Below are 21,995 nucleotides of genomic sequence, written 5' to 3'. Positions count from 1 at the left end.
CAGAAACCCCAGGGCTGAGGCCCTTCACCTCCGCACAGACCCTCCTCGTCCCAGGTCAGTTCACGGTCAGAAACTCCGGGGATGAGGACCTCACCTCTGCACAGACCCACGTCCCAGGTCAGTTTACGGTCAGAAACCCCAGGGGTGAGGACCTTCACCTTACACAGACCCTCATGTCCCAGATGAGTTAACAGTCAGAAACCCCAGGGGTGAGGACCTTCACCTCTGCTCAGACCCTCATGGTCCAGGTCAGTTCATGGTCAGAAACTCCAGGGGTGAGGACCCTCACCTCTGTACAGACCCATGTCCCAGGTCAGTTCACGGTCAGAAACCCCAGGGGTGAGGACCTCACCTCTGCACAGACCATCCACATCCCAGGTCAGCTCACGGTCAGAAACCCCAGGGGTGAGAGGCGAGCTGAGCCCGTCCCTAGGTGGTGTCGTCTCCCCGCCCTGGGTCCTCTCCACTCCTGGCCACAATGTGTCTCTGGGTTCAGGGTGAAGTGTTAAAAGGACGCCTGAGCTAGCCGGGCGGCTGCTGGATACAGCCCCCCAGCACCTGAGTTCCAGGGCAGCAGCTGAAAGCACCCGTGTCCCCTGTCGACCTCTGCACGCTTCCGTGTTCAGACCCACTTTCCTGGCTCTTCCGTGTGCAGACCCGCTTCAGGCAGGCTCCGTCTCTCTCCTCACCAGCCCAGGGCCTCTCGGTGAAGTCAGGTGGAAACACTCACCTCTCCGCATGGCTGATCCTCCTCGCGTTTCTTCTTTCCTTCCCTGTAGATCAGTCCTGGAGTGCTCATTCTCTGTAGCAAGAGCGATCTGTCTGTGCCTGGCCCGGAAGCCCACTTGAGCACCCCGAGACTACCAGCAGTCTGCTGCTGGGGTTCATTTATGTACCTAGTTAACGAGCTTCTGTGCAGGACAGAAGTCCCGGCAGGTTTCTAGTCTTTTACTTCGCAGAGAGACTAAGAAAAAGTCAGCATACGGTATTTAAAGGACACAAAAGTTTTTGAAGGAATCGGGCAGTCGTATGTTCACATCAGGAGACTTGAGTGAATGATGAGTAACCTGCGCTTGATGGATTGGCAGCAACCATGGCGACTACCATCTGGTGGGGCCCTGCCTTGCTGTGTGCTCTTTTACAGGTGGGATGTTTTACAGGCGTCCCCTCACAGCGTCACCACCTGGAATGCTAATCGTTGCTATATCCCAGGACAGAACCGAGCCCCAGAGACGGAGTCTGCTTGCCACGGGCTGTGGTCAGCCTTCCTGTCTCTGGGCTTATGTTTGTATCCATCTCGGACATCTTCACGGAGCTCATCTGATTTAAAAGGGGTCGTTCCCGGACTCCCCTGGGGTTCCAGTGGTGAGGAATCCACCTTCCAGGGGCCCCGGGTTTGCTCCCTGGTCTGGGAAGTAAGTTCCCACACGCCATGGGCCAACTAAACCCGTGCATCGCAGCTAGGGAGGAAGCCTGCACACTGCAATGGAGATCCTGCGTGCCATGAGTAAGACCCGATACAGCCAAAAATAAATACATACATAAAAGCAACAAATCTTAAAAGAAAAAAAAAAATTTAACAGTCATCCAAAAGCTTTTTCTTTCATTCCGCTATGGATAAAAATGTTAACTCTGTTTTCCCATATAGGCTTGCTGGTGTGTATTTATTTTGGTATAGTATTGTCCCGTTATGCTAGTGCATTACCAAATATTCACAGAACTAGAAATATTTAAAGTATAAGCTAAAAATGAGGTCAACTATATTTAAATTTTTATAATCAATAGCATCAGAGGACTCTTCCAGCAAAATTTTCTTTTTCCAGTAGGTTTTAGAGGAAGCATATATTTCAATATGCTCCTGTATTTTTCAGTATGTTGGTTTACTCTTGGGTCATACAACGTGAACCTTTTGTTTTAGATGCAAGTCATGTTGATACTCAGCTTTAATCACCGTATCCAGACCGAGGTGATTATCGGATGTATACTTGTCATAGGCATGCTTTCATCCTTTTAATTCACCAGTTCCATGAAGGCTTTCTATGGAAATTTAGCTAATGTAATTCTACATATTGGTCATTAGTTGTTGAAAGCTAATTAAATAGTGTGGCTTTTTAATATTTTCGAGTAACAGGTTCGAACCCCGTAGCAACTCTTCAAGTAGGGTACTTTCATAGTGGTTGTAAGTTGGGTGAAGTGTGTGTGTTCACAAGACATACGGGTCTGTAGTTTTCTGTATGCTTTTCTCCAGCTTCCATATCAGAAAAGTGCCCGTCTCAAAAAAATGGGTTGGGAAATAAGTGTTCCCTGTGATTTTCTGAGGTTTCTTTAGAATTGGCATTGTTTCTTCCTGGGGTGTTTGGTAAGTTCACCAGCGAGGGCGTGCGGTGCCAGGTCCGGGACGGTTCTTAGCTACAGGTTCAGTCTCTTTCCCGTGGATCTAGGGCTAGTTACATTATCGCTGTGTTCCTGAGTGAGCTGTCAAAGAACTCTTCCAAAGAACTTCTTTCTCTTCAAGAAGAACTCGCCCGTGTCCTCTACGTTGTCAGATTTATTGGCGGCTCCCCGGGCTTGCTCTGATGGTAGTAGAGCTTCAGTGGCTCAGTTGTGTGCCCCTCGTTGAGACCTCAGGGACTGTGACCCACCAGGCAATGTCTCTGTCCATGGGATTTCCCAGGCAAGAACACCGCAGCGAGTTACTATTCTCCTCCCCCAGGGGATCTTCCCAACCCAGGGATCGAACCAGCATCTCCTGCAATGCAGGTGGATTCTTTTATTTTTTAATTTATTATTTTTAATTGAAGGATAATTGCTTTACAGTATTGTTTTCATTCCCACCTTACGTCAACATGGATCAGGTGTACGTGTGTCCCTGGCTCCTGAACGCCCCTGCCGCCTCCCCTCCAGGTTGTGAAAGAGCCCCAGTTTGAGCCCTGGGAGTCGTACAGAGAGTTCCCCGGCTGTCTTGTTTTACACACGGCAATGTGCGTGTGTCCATGCTGCCCTCTCCATTCTTCCCGCTCCTTCCTCCACTGTGTCCACAAGCCTGTTCTGCCCTGCTGCCCTGCAGGTAGGCTCATCAGCACCGTCTTTCTAGAGCCCACGTATATGTGTTAATATACGGTGAGCACCGTCTTTCTAGAGCCCACATACCTGTGTTAGTATGTGGTAATGGTGTTTCTGTTTGTGACTTAACTTCACTCTGTGTAAAAGACTCCAGGTTCATCCACCTCGTCAGAACTGACTAAAGTGTGTTCCCTTTTATGGCTGGGTAATATTCCACTGTATACATGTACCACAGCTTCTTTATCCATTCACCTGTGGATGGACATCTAGGTCGCTTCCACGTCCTAGCTATCGTATGTAGATGTGTTCAGGTGGATTCTTCACCGGCTCAGCCGTCAGGGAGGCCCTTGCTCTGACCGGCGCGGCAAGCAGTGCACCTGCCATCTCAGTAGTCACCTCTGACCCTCTGGGAAAGGCCATCGCCGAGCCCTGAACTGCTTTTCCATGTCGGTGCTGAGTGGAGATGTCCCTGTGCTGACACCCCTGCCCTGTGAGGACAGCGGTGAGATCAGACGAGGCCGCAGGCTGGGGGGAACGGGGCTGGCCCAGGGTCGCCCCTGAGGCCTGCACCCGCCCCCCACCCCATCCCTGACGGTCCCCCTTCCTCCACCCCCCACATCCCGCCCAGGCGTGGAGAAGCTGATCCACCATCTGCGGAAGCACGATGTGCCCTGCGCCGTGGCCACCAGCTCGGGGACGGCGTCCTTCCAGCTGAAGACCAGCCGCCACCAGGACTTCTTCGGCCTCTTCCACCACGTGGTGCTGGGCGACGACCCCGAGGTGCGGAGTGGGAAGCCCGAGCCCGACATCTTCCTGGCCTGCGCACGCCGCTTTTCTCCGGCTCCTCCCGCCGACAAGGTACGCGGCGCGGCTGGGAACGGGGGAGACACCCAGTGCTGGTCGGGGGCTCTCTGTGTCCACGCGGACGGCTGCTGCGCAGCTCCTGAGACTCGAGGCGAGGGCACTGCGGGCAGCGGGAGCGCCGTGCCCGGGGAGGGCCCTTCACTTCGTGGGGGGCAGCGCAGCTGCCCCGAAACTCCTGGCTGGAGAGACCCGCAGGACGGAACTGCCCGCTGGGGGGTGTCCCAGAGCGTCTAGAGCTGACCAAGCGCGGCTTATGGGCACCGAGCGGGAAAGGGGGGCCTTTGGAGACAATGGGACTCCTGTGTCCTCGTTTGTGACGCGCAGACCCGGACGCGAACGCGCAGTGCTGTTCGGTGATTCTGACGTCGGTCAACCACCCTCGCCGCCGCTCTGCCTGCGCGCTTCTTGGTGATACTTGGTCACTGCCGAGCTGGTGCGCGCGAGGGCGCTTGGTTTCCACTGAGCGGTCGCCAGGCTTCTGTGTGTTTCTCCCGCTGGAAAGGGCCGCCAGGGGAGCTCCACCTGCATCACGCAGGGTCCCCCGTGGGGAGGGGAGGAAGTGTCTGAGCCTGGGAGAGGCTGACGGTGAGCAGTGGTGCCTCATGGCGCACCGGGGCTGCTGAGGTGCGGGGCGGAGCCTCGGCCGCCCGCAGGTGTGGATTCCGGAGCCTTTGGGGGCTTCTCCAGGGGCGTGGCTCCTGGTGACCCCAGGGTGTCCCCACCAGGCAGGGCGCGTATCCATCGAGGGTGATGGCGTTAATCAGGTGCCTTGTGGGGAACCTGTGCAGGGAAGAGCGTTTCCCTGGAAGGTCGTCTCACCGTTGTGGCCTCTCACTAACCAGGGAGCCGGTGCTGGGACCCAGCCTGGTGCCACAGAAATCAGACTGTTCCTCCAAAAGCGGCTCCAGAGGCAGCTGAGGTGAGGGAGCGTTCTTGAATGGCCTGCTTTTGGGGTTCAGGACCTGACTTCCTGCAATTAGCTTGTAACGACAATTGAAATACAAAACCACCACCACCAGCCCCACCCCTGCCTGCCCCACCGCAGCCTCTGCCTGGTCTCAGACCAGCACTGGGTCTCCCACGGTTCAATACACCTACGCCAGGAGCTCCTTGCAGTCCGTGCAGACCCCGGGTTAGGGGCTCAGCCCCCGCTTCACACGCCAGCCATCAGTGGAGGCATCCCGGCTGCTCACACTTCTCCCCGGCCGAGCACAAGCTTGGGGATCCCACAGAGCCCCTCTACCCCAGCAGTTGTAACTGACTAGAGTGACTCAGAAGTCAGGAATGCGCTGTGCTCGCCTTCACTGGTCTGCCTTACGAATGCAACTACCCTGGCAGCCCAGTGGCTAATACTCCGGGTTCTCAGTGAAGGGGGCCTGGGTTCTATCCCTGGTCAGGGAACTAGATCCCCCGTCGCCGTAATTAGGAGTCTGCATGCCATAGCTAAAGAGCGAAGATTCTGCCTGCCACAGCTAAGACGTAGTGCAGCCAAATACATGTATATAAATACAGCCCAGGAACCCTGCAGCAGAAGAGCTGTGTGGGCTGAGGGGTGGGTGGCTGGGCTGCTGGAGCGCTCAGGCCCACTCGGGTGCGCCGGCCTCCAGCACCCGCCTGTCTTCAGCGCCAACGGCATCCTTGTCTTCCAGGGGTCTTTGTGGAGGCTCCATTGCTGGCGGTTAATTCACTGGCTGTTGGTAAATAAATGCATCCTTTGCTGGCCCTGGAGATGAGGGGGTGGGCTACAAGTGGCACCCCTCCAATCAGCCTTGGGGTGGGACACAACCAGGAGCCCATCAACAACCCCCCCCCCCCCACACACACACACACCGCGCATCCTGCGTCCATCTAGGGACCAGGATACTCAGGCATGCTTGGAAGGGGATTAGTATGAATGGCGTGGAAAATGGGCTCACGGCCCTGGAGGTGGTAAGGGTTTTAGGAGCTCTGTGCGGGAAAGGTAAAGTGGGGCTTCCCCGTTGGCTCAGACGGTAAAGAATCTGCCTGCCACGCAGGAGACCCGGGCTCCATCCCTGGGTCAGGGAGGTTCCCCTGGAGAAGGGACACCCACTCCCCACTCCGCACTCCAGTATTCTGGCCTGGAGAGTCCCATGAACAGAGAAGCCTGGCAGATACCAGGGGCAAAGACCAAATTTTTTTTTTTTTTTTTTTTTTACATTGCAGCCATAAGCATCATTGAGTGTCAGTGAGGGACAATGATTTCCATACATGGCGAGTTCAACCCAGTAGTGGACGCAGCCCAGCCGCTAAGCCGCAGAGTTGGAGCTGAAGCCACAGGGCTGATGGGGCAGGGGCTGGGGTCCTAGCAGCTCTGCCTCTTACATCAGGATGTGTGCATGTCTGCGGGCTCAGTGTCCCGCTACAGGTTCCACACAGATGGGTTCTTTTCCCTAAGAACTGGCGCCCCTCCTGCCCCACTTAATGTCGACCCCTTCAGGTGATAACGCGGCTTCTAGAAGGGCCACCTCCTGTATCCACTGCAGGTTGCCGTTGATCAGCCTGGCGCAGCGAGGTGCCCCCCCGCCCCCCAGGCAGACTGGCTCCTCCCGGGAGGCTCCCAGCAGAGCAGCGAGGCGCCCCCCCGCCTCCCAGGCAGACTGGTCCTCCCGGGAGGCTCCCAGCAGAAGCACTGTCTTCCAGCCCATCCTGGCAGCTGAGAGGACAATATGCTGGACCATCACCTCCTGAATTGTGTGGACGTGCGAGTTCAAAGAGGAGGCCGCTGCCCGCCTGCCTCCACCTCCAGGCAGCCCTTCCTTCGCTGGGCAGCCTGTTCACGGAAACACGGTGTTTGCAGGTTTGCGAGTGTGTGCTCAGGCAGCGACAAGGAGACCATGTTGCTGGCTTTGCGTGAGGACAGTTGCAGCGAAACCATGGACGGTGGGGGTGGGGGGTGGGCAGGGGTTGGGGCTCCAGCCTGCATGGCAGGAGTTTCCCTTGGTGAGGCACCAGGCTGGAGCTCGAACGGCCCTGTTGCCCGCCCTGACGGCGTTCATTTCAGATGCGTCAGAGGAAGCTGAGCGAGCGCGTGGCCTGGGCCTAACCCAGCTCTTCCGGTGGCTCTGCCAGTTGCCCTCGTTCCGCACCCGCGTCTATTCGTGCAGGTGTTTGCCTTGCAGATGAAAACCTCTCTTGTCCTGTCTCCTAGACAATTACAGCTAAGGCGTTTGAGATTTCCCCTGGTGACGTGCTGCTTGTGGTAAGAAGGGCCGTGCTGACAGGCTCCTGGTTGTGCCGTGCTCTGCAGCCCGATCATTGTGTGCTTGAGTGTGTCTCCTGAATACAGGGGCTTCCCAGGTGGTTCAGTGGTAAGGACCCCGCCTGTCAATGCAGGAGATGTAAGATTGATTCCTGGATCCGGAAGATCCCCGGGAGGAGGGCGTGGCCACCCACTGCAGTACTTTTGCGTAGGAAATCCCACGGCCAGAGGAGCCTGGCGGGCTGCAGTCCACGGGGTCGGAGAGCTGCGCATGACTGAGTGACTTAGCACCCGAATCCAGGAAGCGGGTGCAGAGAGGCCCGTGGAGACACGACAGAGCTCTTAGGGCGCGTCCTGCTGCTCTGCCTCTGATGCAGTGCAGGTGCCAGCGCGCAGGGGTGTCGAGCCTCACAGTTGAAGGGCGTGCCACGAGATTAGGAAGTCCCTGCAGAGAGCCCCGGTGCCAGCGCGAATTGACGGTGGTGTGCGCGTCACCGAAGGCACTCGGTGCCTCAGGACTAATAAGGAAGCAGGAGAGCGCAGGTGGTATGGGGGCGGGGCAGGGGGGGGTTGTGCTCACACACTGGTCACAGTCTTACTAGGAGGAAGTGCCTCACAGGGCTAGTGTTCATTGTTTTCACTCTTTCCTCCCAAGCTGTCTGGGTATCATCCTTCTGTGCTTAAAAAATGTAGTAATAACCAGGTCCTGGTGGCCTGTTCTGGGACCTTTTCCTGTACACTCTTAGGTTTGCCGTCGGGGGTGTGTCACTTAAATGGACAGAAGATGTTAGCAAGAGAAAATACAGATTTCTCTCTGCCTAAGAAGGCGGCACTGCACAGGAGATACGATCCAAGGAGGCATTTAGAAGCTGGGGTTTACAGACCATCATAATAGGGCTTGGGGAGAAAGAGAGGGGCACTTCCGGGAGAATAGATATCTTTCAGGAACATAACTGGGCTCTTAGGAGAACGGATGGGAGATACAGTCCTTGTATGGCAACGTCTGTTTGGGTGATTTCTTACCCAGGTGCTGACCTGTGCAGACTTCCGTTTAGTCATAAAAGTCATTGTTCCTGGGTTGTGAAAATCCTAAGGAGAGGCTTTATGGCAGTGGCATTTCTTTTTCTTTGTATATGTATTTTATTGAGGTATAGTTGGCTTACAATGTTTCAGGGGCACAGTGAGGTGACTGAGTTATACACACATACATATGTATTATTTTTCAGGTTATTTTCCATTGCAGGTCATTATAAGATATTGACTCTAGTTGCTTGTGCTATACAACCTGTGTTGCCTGTTGCCTGTGTACTTGACTTAAAAATTAGAAATCTAGCACTCTATTCATACTAAGTCAAACAAGTGGAATCGAAATGTCAAATTTTTCAATTAGGCCAAGATTCCCAAGTTTTCTACAATATATATTGTATTTATATACTAGTATATTGTATTTATTGCATTATAATGCACTATTTATATATATGTATACCGAAGCTTTTCTACTGTGCTTGATTAAAAACTTGAGAAAGAACATCGAAAAAAAAGAGAGATGGAGAAATTGAAAAACATAAAAAATGAAATAGCACTGAATGTGAAACAGAAAAAGTGAAAGAAACTGGGTAAAAGTATAAGATCATCATATAGTCCAGTTGTTTTCAAACATGGCAGCTCACCAGAAACAGATCTGGAGCTTTGGAGAAAAGCAAGCAATACCTGGGCATTTGTATTTTTTAAAAAATTCTAATTTAATTCTGACAGCCATATGGATTTTAAAAAGCGATTACAGGTTTTTCTGTTAAATGGTTTTTTGTGATACAGTTTTGGTGATACAGAATCGTATTATTTTCCTGTTGACCGATGATGAGACAGTGGTATTAAGTGAGTAATAGTCATATAATCGCAATAGTGAAAGATGTTTATCAGTTTTCACAGTCAGTAGCCAAACAAAAAAATAAATAAAGATCATTACAGTTGCAAGCCATAATGGGAAGACGATTAACCTAACAATATAAAATAATTACATACAATCTGGGGGGTCAGGCAGAGTGATGTAGAAAGTGGGGGTGGATACACGCACTCAAGAAGCCCCTCGAGTGTAGGCAGTCAGCACCTTTGATACTTCCAAGCGCCCCTTCACCTCCACGGAATGGAGCAAGCACAACCGATGTACCTGTTTTCATGCGCCCGGCAAGTTTGTCCCGGCAAGTTTGTATCTTTTGGTTGGAACGTAGCTCAGTTTGTAAAGAATCTGCCTGCAATGCAGGAGACCCTAGATCGATTCCTGGGTCAGGAAAATCCGCTAGAGAAGGGATAGGCTACCCACTCCAGCTTCCCTGGTGGCTCAGCTCGTAAAGAGTCCGCCTGCAATGTGGGAGAGCTGGATTCGATCTCTGGGTTGGGAAGATCCCCTGGAGAAGGGAAAGGCTACCCACTCCAGGATTCTAGCCTGGAGAATCCCACAGACCATATAGTCCATGAGGTCGCAGAGTCGGACATGACTGAGCGACTTTTCACTTTACACCTGGTGTGTTTAGTTCATTTACATTTAAGCTAATTTCACTTTTCACTGGGTGCATTTAATTCATTCACACTTAAGGTAATTATTGAAATACATGATCCCGTTACCATTTTCTTAATTGTGTAGGGTTTATTTTCTGTAGGTCTTCTCTACGCAGGAAACACAAGAGAAGGAATGGACGTACTGATTTTTTAAAAATCTTTTGCGCTCGTGGCATGGGGTATGGGATCTTAGTTCCCCCACCAGCGATGGAACCTATGCTCCGAGTATCAGTACCACTGCACCACTAGGGAAGTCTCTGTGCAATTGAATTTTTCCCGGAGCCTTCGAGGGCTTGGTAAAGCCCATTCAGATGGTAAAGAGTCTGCCTGCAATATAGGAGACCCAGGTATGATCCTTGTGTTGGGAAGATCCCCTGGAGGAGGAAATGGCAGCCCACTCCATTCTTGCCTGGAGAATCCTTTGGACAGAGGAGCCTGGCACGGTACAGTCCATGGGTTGCACAGAGTCGGACACGACTCTACAAGTAACACTTAACACAGGGAGCCTTTGCTTTGAGGAATATAAAGAGGGTTTAGAACAAAGCCTCTTCCCACTGCTGTTGATTCTCAAATGTCTTCAGCTCAGAAGAATCCTTGGGCCCCTGTGGCGTGTTCTGGCCCTCCTTTACCCCCGAGGGAGTCCCTGTTTTTCTTTTGTTTTTTCACTCCCTAACCCTAACCCTAACCCTTCCTGCTTCCTCTCCCCTGACATTCAGCGTCTGGCTGGCCAGCAGGAAGGCCTCTGCTCAGTTAGCTCTGCATTTCTGGAGGCCCTCAACTCCTCCTCCATCCCGAGAGGTCTCACCTTCCCCTTGGCTTCGGGGAGTGCTGCCTTCCAGGAGCCCTTGGTCCGGCTCCCCCTCTGACCAGCTGGTCTCGGGCCGGCCCTGGGAGCCTCCCGGGCTCCATGATGCCCACGTTGGATCCCACCTGCACCTTCCCACGGTCTGTGGCCACTGGCACATCCCAGGCCCTCCCCAGCTGGGTGGTGTCAGTGACCTCCCGAACGGGAGGCCCTTGTCCCCTCGCATCTCCCCCAGACCGGCTGCACCGCCTCGCTCTGCCGGCAGCCCTGCGGAGATCAAAGGCCATGGTCCGTGGTCCTTCGGATTGCAGGGTGACTTAGGCGGCCAGGCCTGGGCGCTCCCAGTTGCCAAGAAGACATGGGCTCCCATGGGACTTCCCTGGCGGTCCAGTGGTCTAGAACTTAGCCTTCCAGTGTGTGGGTTTGATGCCTGGTTGAGGAACTAAGATTCCTACCTGCCTGAAGGCCCCAAAACAAAAACATAGACAGAAGCAGTGTTTACCAGACCTTCAAAATGGTCCCATATGAAAAAAAAAACTTAAATGGGCCACCTACAGCCCATAGGCCTAGAATGCATAGCGAATAATGCTGTGTAATTACATTATTTAAAGACATAATGACCCACTCTCAGCTGTCTGAGATGGAACGATGGGAGAGAGACAACTCTTCCTGGACAGGACATATGAAATATACCTCCTGCACACACTTCTCCTCACTTCACCTGCATGGGTGTTCATCTCCATTTTCACATCCAGTATAGCTGTGTGTATGTGTGTGTGTGTGAGTGTGTGTGTGTGTATGTGTTAGTCTGACTCTTGGGACCCCGTGATGGACTGTAGCCCGCCAGGCTTCTCTGTCCATGGGATTTTCCAAGGCAACAATACTGGAGTGGGTTGCCATTCCCTTCTCCAGGGCATCTTCCCATCTGAGGGATCGACCCCGTGTCTCCTGCATTGGTAGGCGGGTTCTTTAACCGCTGAGCTACCCGGGAAGTCCCTCAAGTGTCACCAGTCATCGTGTTTGATATATTTCAAGCCGGGAAATCCAGCGGCAGCCCCGTCTCCCTTTGCAGGGACCCTTGAGCAATCTCACTGAAGTTCCAGCACTGAGAACCTCTTCCTACACCCCTGCCCCATCTCCCTTTGCCATCACAGGGAGCATCCACCTGACCGGAGCCCTTCGCTGTGTCTGTCTGTGACGTTTCTGTTGGGCTGTGTTCGGCGTGAGTTGCTTCTGGTTCTGTGGATTCATATGCACAGACACATACATCAAACAAGATGTAAGTTGGTGCAGTCATGTGCCGGAAGCCGACTGGAAGCATCACCTGAGGAGCTCCTCTATGCCTGGCTCCTGTGGTGTGGTTGCGCCAGCATGCCTGCCGAGCGGCTTTCTCGGTTCTCTACACGTGGCTGTGAAATCTCCCCGTGTCGGCCGGTTCAGAGGACGGGAGTTCTCATGAGGCCATCAGGACAGCGTGTCCATGTAACCCAGCCATCTTAAGCTGCCATCACAGAATGAAAATCTGACAGGACTTCAGGCCTTTACAAGGCGGCTTGTATCTTGGATTTCTGATAAATTAACTAAACAGCCGTGCCTGCATATACATGTATTAGACACACACGACTCTGCTAGTCTGGGAGCAGTCGGGATTTCGAGGTGGGCCTAGTGGTAAAGGACCTGCCTGCCAATGCAGGAGACGCAGGTTCGATTCCCAGGATGGGAAGATTCCCCTGGAGGAGGGCATGGCAACCCACTCCAGTATTCTTGCCTGGAGAATTCCATGGACAGAGGACCTGGTGGGCTACAGTCTACGGGGGCGCAGAGAATGGGATGCGACCGAAGCGACCTAGCATGCATGCATGGGAGCAATCTCACTCAAGTTCCAGCACTAAGAACCTCTTCTTGCACCCCTGGTTTTGCCTGTGGAATGTGTGTGAAGCACAGCTGTGGTCTTGTTTCCAGTTCAGTCTGCCTGGCTCCCCACAGGACCCCATCAAGTGTCTACCCTTTCACCCGGCTGCTCTCTCCCTCGCGGGTTCCTGCAGAATTCGCTCTGCTGCTGCTCGTATGAGTGAGAGTGAGCGTCGCTCAGTCGTGTCCGACTCTGTGGCCCCATGGAGTTCTCCGGGCCAGAATACTGGAGTGGGCAGCCTTTCCATTCTCCAGGGGATCTTCCTGACCCAGGGGTTGAACCCGGGTCTCCCACATTGCAGGCGGATTCTTTACCAGCTGAGCCACCTGGGACTAGTGTATAATGGGCAGGGAAGGGGTGGGAGGCACCCTATAGGGTTAAAAAAACACAGCTGAATGCAAAGACTTCTTAGCGTGTGCCAGTGAGCAGAACGCCTGAGGAACACTGGATCAGTTGTACACTAGGTTAGACAGACTGAATGGATGCAGACTTGGACAAACTCCAGGAGATGGTGGTAGACAGAGAGGCCTGGGTGCTGCCGTCCATGGGGCTGGGGACAGTCAGACACACCTTGGCCACTGAACCACAGCAACAACACCGGTTCAACTCCTACTGAGTTCGTGACTGTTGCTGTTCGGTGGCTCAGTGTGGTGTGAGGGCTTGCCAGGTGGCTCAGTGGTAAAGAACCTGCCTGCCAGTGCCCCTGGAGGAGGAGGGCATGGCAACCCGTGCCAGTTTTCTTCCCTGGAGAATCCCATGGACAGAGGAGCCTGGCGGGCTGCAGCCCATGGGGTTGCAAAGAATCGGACCTACCTGAGCGTGCACGAACGAACATACGTTTCCTTGCGTGTGTATCAGTTCCCGTGGTAACCGCCAGGCTGTCTGTACACGGCGTCTGCGGGCAGAGAGGGAAAATCCGCTCAGCGGGTCCGTCCTGTGATAACGTCGTTTGCGGCCAAGCCTGCTGGGGAAGCGCGGCCAAGGCAGGTGGGAGGAAGCGTGGTCGGGAGGAAGCGTGGTCGGCTCCGCTGGAGCTGCGTCACCCGGGAAGCGCTTGCTTCCTTTGCGCAGACCGCAGGCGCAGGACGTCCCCGGGCGCTTCTTCCGCTGAGAAGGTCGCCCCGGGGGGCGTGTGGTCAGTGTGCTCGGCGGCCAGAGAGCAGGAGCACAGACTGGGGGGCTGTGGGGGCTGCAGCAGCAGACACGTGTGCCCCCTGGTCCTGGGGCCGGGGTCCAGCACAGGGGGCGCTCGTCAGGGCGTCCTGCTCTCTCCTGTGCCCTCACGGGGGCGGTCCTCTGGGGCGAGGAGGGCGGGGTGGGCAGAACGACTTCCCTGTCTTCTTCGAGGGATCCCCACCCTCTCTGATGAGGCCCCCTTGGGACTCAGTCACCTGAAAGGCCTTCCAGGGACCCCGTCTCCAAGTCCACTGGGTGAGAGGCTTTAGCACTGGATGTATTCAGACACATTAGCCACCTAATCGTCAAGGCTGACGGCGCAGGCCAGCTCTCAACACGGGAGACCAGTGGGGCCTTGGGCCAGTGCTGTGGTTTACCAGTACCCCACAAAAGGCCGAGGGAGCCACCTCTGCTCACACCCAGCTCTTGCCTCTCACATCCAGCCCACCTCCTCTGACACTCACACACCTCTGCTCACACCTAGCCATCTCTGATCACACACAGCCCTCGCCTCTGACGCTCATACACCTCTGCTCATACCCAGGCACCTCTGATCACACCCAGCCCACCTCCTCTGACACATCTCTGCTCACATGCAGCCATATCTGATCACACCCAGCCCTCACCTTTCACACCCAGCCCATCTCCTGTGATGCTCACACACCTCTGCTCATAACCAGGCACCTCTGCTCATACCCAGCCATCTCTGATCACACCCAGCCCTCGCCTGTGACACTCTCACACCTGTGCTCACACCCAGACATCTCTGATCACACCCAGCCTTTGCCTCTGACATTCACCCACCTCTGCTCACACTCACACACCTCTGTTCACACCCAGGCACCTCTGATCACACCTAGCCTGCCGCCTCTGATGCTCACACACCTCTGCTCACACGTAGCCATCTCTGATCACACCCAGCCCTCACCTCTCACACCCAGCCCACCTCCTCTGATGCTCACACACCTCTACTCAAACCCAGCCCTCGCCTCTGACACTCAAATACCTATGCTCACACCCAGCTATCTCTAAACACACCCAGCCTTTGCCTCTCACACCAAGACCTCTTCTCTGACACTCACACAGCTGTGCTCACACCCTGACATCTGTGGTCACACCCAGCCCTTGCCTCTGACATTCACCCACCTCTGCTCACACTCACACACCTCTGTTCACACCCAGGCACCTCTGATCACACCTAGCCTGCCGCCTCTGATGCTCACACACCTCTGCTCACACGTAGCCATCTCTGATCACACCCAGCCCTCACCTCTCACACCCAGCCCACCTCCTCTGATGCTCACACACCTCTACTCAAACCCAGCCCTCGCCTCTGACACTCAAATACCTGTGCTCACACCCAGCTATCTCTAAACACACCCAGCCTTTGCCTCTCACACCAAGACCTCTTCTCTGACACTCACACAGCTGTGCTCACACCCTGACATCTGTGGTCACACCCAGCCCTTGCCTCTGACATTCACCCACCTTTGCTCACACTCACACACCTCTGTGCATGCCCAGCCATCTCTAGTCACACCCAGCCCTCTCCTCTCACACCCAGCCCATCTCTCATACTCAGCCACCTCACCTCACACCCAGCCCCCCTGCTCACACCCAGCCCAGTCCTGCTCCCCCAGGACACAGGCAGGCCCGTCTTGTCTGCCTGGCTCTCCCCAGTGCCCTCAAACCCAGGCTGTCAGGAAGCAGGCTCTGCTTCCCTCCGCCGTAACGGTGACCCCAGTGCCCTCCTCGTCAGAAAGCCTGGACTCCCCTTCGCCTCAACAGGGGCTGTGTCGTCCATCAGACTCCACGCTGCCTCCGAAGGGTCTCCCTGATCCCATCCACTGCCCCTTCCATCCACCACCATCACACGGAGACTCTGTTCCCTTAGCAAGATTCTTCATCGCTAGCACGTGGACCGTCTTAGTTCTGTCGATGCTCGTCTTTCAGGGACCTCCTGACTCCCTGGTGGTTCAGACGAGCAGCCGGGTGAAGCTTGTGGACGTGGGCCATCCCACAGGGCCGCCCGCCAAGTCTGAGCATCTCTGCAGGAGCAGGGTCGCCACCTCCGGGTGCTGAGCCCCTGAAACGCTTCGCTTCACCTCCCCAGTCGTTGGTTGCGAATGTCATCCCTTCTAAATTAAACCCCTCCAGCTACAGTTTTACCTTCTAAATTAAACCCCTCCAGCTACAGTTTAATTAAGCTCATGTGTTCTCCTGGAGATGAAATCCAGATATATTTGAGCCCTCAGCTTGGTGAGGGCTCCAGAATGCTCCGCATTGCGTTCTGGAGACCCGGACACCATCCCTTAACGCTGTGGCCCTCCTGCTGCTGTGACCTTCAGCTCACCTCTGAGCCTCGGTCGGTGCGGGTCCCTCACCGGGGACAGTGGCAGGAGAGTGCTGGCTGGCCTCTGTGCTCCCCTGTGTGGCTCCGAGTCCTGAGCAGGGCCCTTCGGCCACCGCCCCAGATATAGCAGGCGCCGCTCAGGTGCCCGCTGTCTGCCTGGCACTGTAGTGGGTGGGCTGCCTCTCCCTCACACCCGCCCAGTTACACACACACGCTGTGAGAGGAGTGTTCCTGACCAGCCACTGCCTAAGACTCTTGGAAGTGTGTCCTGGGGTGCCCGCTCCAGGTGCCAGGCTCCTCATTGTCCTGAAAGTGTGGGGTGCTGAGCTCCTCAGTGTCCTGGAAGTGTGTCCTGGGGTGCCCGCTCCAGGTGCCAGGCTCCTCATTGTCCTGAAAGTATGGGGTGCTGAGCTCCTCGGTGTCCTGAAAGTGTGTCCCGGGGTGCCCGCTCTGGGTGCCAAGCTCCTCATTGTCCTGAAAGTGTGGGTTGCTGAGCTCCTCAATGTCCTGAAAGTGTGTCCTGGGGTGCCCACTAAGGGTGCCGAGCTCCAGACATCACCCCCATAGGTTAAAGTTTCGTATCTGTTGTGATGTGTGCGCAGGTTGGAAAAGACATTCCAGACCTAGAATACTTCAGAGTCAAGTTTGTTAGAGTGGAAGACGCTGTCAGAACAGCGGCTCACGGGAGGGCTGATGCTTTCATGGGTCGGTAGTTGATGTTTGCAACTTCAGGACAAAGCCATTTCCTGCTGGAGGGGTGGTATTAGGTGACTGGTTATTAGGGTGTCAAAAGCAATCATCGTCTGTGTTGTGTGTGTGTTGTTTGTGTTGGGTGTTGTGTGGGTGTATTCTGTGTTGTCTGTATTGTGTGTTGTGTATTGTGTATGTGTTGTCTGAGTGGGTGTATTGTGTGATGTGTGTATTGTGGGTGTGGGGGTGTTGTGTTTTGTGTGTGTTGTATTGTGTGAGTGGGTGTATTCTGTCCTGTGTGTGAGTTATGTGTATGTGTGTTATGAGTCTGTGTTGAGTATATTTATGTTGTGTGTTGTGTGTGTTGTGTGAGTGGGTGTATTCTGTGTGAGTGTATTATGTGTGTGGTGTATGAGTGGGTGTATTCGGTGTTGTGTGTGCTCTGTATTGAGGCTGTGTTGTCTGTATTGCGGCTGTGTTGTGTGTATCGTGGGTGTTGTGTATACTGTGGGTGGATTGTGTGTATGTTGTGTGTATCATGTATGTTGTGTGTACTATGTATGTATTGCTGGTGTGTTGTGTGCATTCTGAGTATGTTGTGTGTATACTGTGTGTTGTGTGTATCGTAGGTTGTTGTGTATGCTGTGTGGTGTGTGTACTGTGTGTTTTGTGTAATATGGGTGTGGTGTGTGTATTTCAGGTGTGCTGTGTGTATCGTAGGTTGTGTGTACTGTGTGGTGTGTATTGTGAGTGTGTTGTGTTGTGTGTATTGTGTTGTATGTACTGTGTGGTGTGTGTGCTGTGTGTCTGGTATGTATTGCGGGTGTTATGGGTGTGTTGTGTTGTGTGTATCGTGTGTTGTGTATTGTGGGTGTGTTATGTTGTGTGTAACCTGTGTGTTGTATGTATTGTGTATATTGTGTGCTGTGTGTATTGTGGGTGTGGGGGGTGTTGTTTTGTGTGTGTTGTGTGAGTGGGTGTATTCTGTCCTGTGTGTGAGTTATGTGTATGTGTGTTATGAGTCTATATTGAGTATATTTATGTTGTGTGTTGTGTGTGTTGTGTGAGTGGGTGTATTCTGTGTGAGTGTATTGTGTGTGTGGTGTATGAGTGGGTGTATTCGGTGTTGTGTGTATTGTGGGTGTGGTGTGTGTTTTGTGTGAGTGGGTATATTCTGAGTTGTATGTCTGTGGGTGTGGTGTGTGACTGGGTGTATTCTGTGTTCTGGGTGTGGTGTGTGTATGTTGTATGAGTGGCTGTATTCTGTGTTGTGTGTGCTCTGTATTGAGGCTGTGTTGTCTGTATTGTGGCTGTGTTGTGTGTATCGTGGGTGTTGTGTATATTGTGGGTGGGTTGTGTGTATGTTATGTGTATCATGTGTGTTGTGTGTACTATGTATGTATTGCTGGTGTGTTGTGTGCATTCTGAGAATGTTGTGTGTATGTTGTGTGTTGTGTGTATCGTAGGTTGTTGTGTATGCTGTGTGGTGTGTGTACTGTGTGTTTTGTGTAATATGGGTGTGGTGTGTGTATTTCAGGTGTGCTGTGTGTATCGTAGGTTGTGTGTACTGTGGTGTGTATTGTGAGTATGTTGTATATGTTGTGTGTATTGTGTTGTATGTACTGTGTGGTGTGTGTGCTGTGTGCGTGGTATGTATTGCAGGTGTTATGGGTGTGTTGTGTGTATCGTGTGTTGTGTATTGTGGGTGTGTTATGTTGTATGTAACCTGTGTGTCGTATGTGTTGTGTATATTGTGTTGTGTGCTGTGTGTATTGTGGGTGTGTTGTGTCGTGTGTGTTGTGTGTACTGTGTTGTGTATTGCGGGTGTGTGTTGTGTGTTGTGGGTGTGTCGTGTGTTGTGTGTACTGCGGGTGTATCGTGTGTGTATCGTGTGTGCTGTATATGCTGTGTTGTGTGTATAGTAGGTTGTGTGTACTGTGTGTGGTGTGCTCTGTGTGTTGTGTGTGCTGTGTGTGCTGTGTGTAATATGGGTGTGGTGTGTATTGCGGGTGTGTTGTATATCGCGTGTTGTGTGTATGCTGTGTGTTGTGTGTATCGTAGGTTGTTGTGTGTACTGTAGGTGTGGTGTGTACTGGGTGTGGTGGGTGTGGTGTGCTGTGTGTATTGCGGGTGTGTCGTGTGGGTTGTGTGTACTGTGTGTATTGTGTGTGTGCTGTGAGTGCTGTGGGTGTCCGCCCCCAGCGTGCGGAGGCAGCAGGGCGGAGCGCACCGAGGAAGGCGGGGAGCATCCCTGCTGACTGCGTGGCCCCCGCAGACAGACGCGCAGTGCAGAGGGCGCTGCGCCCCGCAGCAGGGCTGCCCGGGGCTCCGGGGGAAGAAGCCGCTTGCAGCGCAGGGACGCGTGCCGGTCCCTGGGCGGGCAGAGCCCTGGAGGAGGGCAGCCCGCTCCCGTGTTCTTGCCTGAGAGTCCCACGGACAGAGGAGCCTGGCGGGCTGCAGTCACAGAGAGTCGGACACGCACGCGCGCGCGCTCCCTCGGCCCGTGGGGAGTTCCGGGGGCGCAGGGAGACTGGGCAGGCGCGTGTGCTCCCGGGAGGGAAGGGGTGTGAGGCTGACGGCCTGCTCAGCCCCGGGCAGGCTCCGGCTCCCACTCGGAGCGCGGACTGCCCTGAACCTGGCGTGGGCGCCGGTCGCAGGACGGCACGGGGGTCTCGCTGACCACCCGCCCCCTCCTCGGGATACAGACACCCCGCTTCGAGGCGGTGTCTGAGCAAGCCAGGACAGGTACCGCGCCCGGTGCTCGGTCTTGGGGTTCAGGCGGTTCCGAGGCGTGCTCTGCGCACCCCGGGGCTGGGCTCCTCACTGACCCGGCGTGACGTTTAAGGAGCAACCCACTGTGCCTGACACGTGGCCAGCGGTGAGGTCACTTTATGCTTCACCCGCGTGCTTTCTTCTTACCCTTCACAACCTCCTCTCGTGCTTGGCACGCTCCGACGGAACCGCTTCTTAAAGATTCAAGTGAAATTAACTTGTGAGTCTAGAACCCGGTCTGCCCGCTGAGCTGTGCCAGCTTTTGGGGCTGAGAGCGATGGGCCAGCCTGCCGTCAAGTGCCAGGGTGGGCCGCGCTCAGATGGGGAGCGTGCCAGCCCTCTCCTTGCCCCTTACGGGTGATGAACCGGGCAACCCCCATCCACACCGTTCCTGGGTCCCGCAGAACTCCGGCCATGCCCACAGGCGGACTCAGCCGCCAGCCACGGGGGCTGTGCCCACCCAGGCGAGACGCATGGGTACCGACTGGGACGACTCAACCCTCTTTTTTTTTTGCCTCCCTTGCCCCACAGTGCCTGGTCTTCGAGGATGCACCCAATGGGGTGGAGGCGGCCCTCGCCGCCGGGATGCAGGTGGTCATGGTCCCCGACGGAAAGCTGAACCCAGACCTGACCTCCAAGGCCACCCTCGTGCTGGGCTCCCTGCAGGATTTCCAGCCCGAGCTGTTCGGCCTGCCTCCCTACGACTGAGACGGTGCCCACCCGCCCCTGCCCCGGCTGTCTCCGCTGGGAGAGGGCCGGGGGATGCCCTGAGGAGCTGGAGGGAAGCCCCGCGCCCAGACCTCCCCCGGAACTGGCCTTCAACTCCAAGCCTTCTCAGCCCGCGGAGGGCCGGGCCGGCGCTCTCCACCGGCTGCAAACTCTCACTTGACACGCAGAAGGCAGACCCAGCCCAGAACACAAGATGGAAGATTCTCACTCGAATAATCGTATTTAATCTGAATAATTTAGCTTCACGTCCTTTATCTTCTTTGGTGTTCTCAACCCTGGCTGGCAACTGTAAAATATGTATGCATATATGTATGTGCTTGTATGTATATATATGTAGGTACATATTTATTTCTATTTATAGACGTCAAAAGTACTGTATCAGTCTTAAGTGCGTTTTTGTCTTCAAGGGCAGTAACAACTGTTACAAGTGAGGTGGTCATTCTGTTTGTAATCTGAGTGGGAAATTCACATCAGGACCTGTGGTCAGAGCCCGTGACCGCGATCATCCGTTGTTTGCTGTCGGTGTGGACATCGTTGTAGCCTACGTCTTACGTCGAGATGCGTATGCACGTTCGAGAACATTTTCTACCTCAGAGAAATTGTTTCCTTTAAGATCATTTATTTTTCTAATACGCTCTTTGGTGGAGATAGAATTGGACTGGAAAATGCAGTCTTGGTATCACCAAGAACCCATTTGGGGAACAGTTTATCAGACATTACGTGCTGGTGATTAACGCCTTCTAATAGATTTCTTCCAGAAGCCTGGCACGCTGCAGTCCATGGGGTTGTAAGGAGTCGGACATGACTTAGCGACTGGATAACAACAGACTTCCTCAGCCTTTTGCATTGGGAACATCATTGAAAAATGAGAATGATATAATCACGGGGTGTTCCTACTGGGTGGCACCCCCACCCAAGTATTCTCTGTTACTGATTGTCTTAAGCTGATTTTCAACTGTGTAAGGTCTTAGAAAAATGAAAGAAATGTGTGTGACGGTGATGATTGTTCGTGATTATTTCTGGCCTTTGACCAGTTTTGCACCGTTTCAGCTAATTGATCTCAGTATTTCTTGATGGCCATGTATACGTGTCTCTTTGAATTCTCCCTGAAATTGCTTGTAACATGTTACTGTTTCCCTCACCAGTTAATTTCATTGAATAAAAGTTTTGACTCTTGTTTCTGTTTTATTTGTGAGTATGATTTTATCATTCTCTTTTTTAAAAAATGTTATATCCCAAGGACTTCCCTGGTGGTGCTCTTCACCATCCAGTGCTTGGGGGTGTCAGTTTGATCCCTGGTTGGGGCGCTTAAGATCCCACATGCCTTATGGCCAAAAATCCGAAACAGAACAGAAACAATATTGTAACAAACTCAATAAAGACTTAAAATTATCTTCTATAAAACATAAATGTGACTGGTTGACTCTTTATTTTTTTAAGCCACAAACAGTATTGATACTGTAAGATGATCTTTGCATATGTATACTTTAACATTTTTATTGAAACATACTTGTTTCACAGTGTTGTGTAGCTTCAGGTGTTCAGCAAACTGATTTGCTGATATACATGTATTTATTCTTTTTCTGATTGTTTCCTATTATAGGTTATTCCAGAATATTGAGTGGAGTTTGCTGTGCTGTACAAGTACGTCCTTGTTATCTATTTTATATACAGTAGGCATGTACATACGGTCAGTGAACCAAGCTTTCTTTGCACTCTGCAGATAAAGGTTCTCAGTGAAATGGTCACTTACTTGATTTGTAAGTGATCACATTCTTCCCAGATGTTTGTGCTTTGTGAATAAGGTCGTTTCTGCCGTTTGTTTTACACTGCACGTAGCAATGATCCCATACGG

The 21,995-nt window shown here is 53.4% G+C and overlaps 1 protein-coding gene across 1 annotated transcript in view; it reads left to right on the top strand.

Annotated features, from left to right (window-relative positions):
- Window positions 1–21,317, top strand: part of LOC138431405 (pseudouridine-5'-phosphatase) — a 61,052-nt gene extending 39,735 nt beyond the window's left edge. Inside the window, exons 3-4 of the mRNA XM_069573504.2 lie at window positions 3,692–3,921; window positions 19,943–21,317. Of these exons, the coding sequence (XP_069429605.1) occupies window positions 3,692–3,921; window positions 19,943–20,119 (407 nt within the window). The 3' untranslated portion in view covers window positions 20,120–21,317. The remainder of the gene's footprint in view (window positions 1–3,691; window positions 3,922–19,942) is intronic.
- The last annotated feature ends 678 nt before the right edge of the window (window positions 21,318–21,995 follow it).

Source organism: Ovis canadensis, chromosome X (assembly GCF_042477335.2).
Source record: "Ovis canadensis isolate MfBH-ARS-UI-01 breed Bighorn chromosome X, ARS-UI_OviCan_v2, whole genome shotgun sequence".
NCBI lineage: Eukaryota > Metazoa > Chordata > Mammalia > Artiodactyla > Bovidae > Ovis > Ovis canadensis.
The sequence above is the reverse complement of the archived record's forward strand: the minus strand, read 5'-3'. Positions and strand labels throughout refer to the sequence as shown.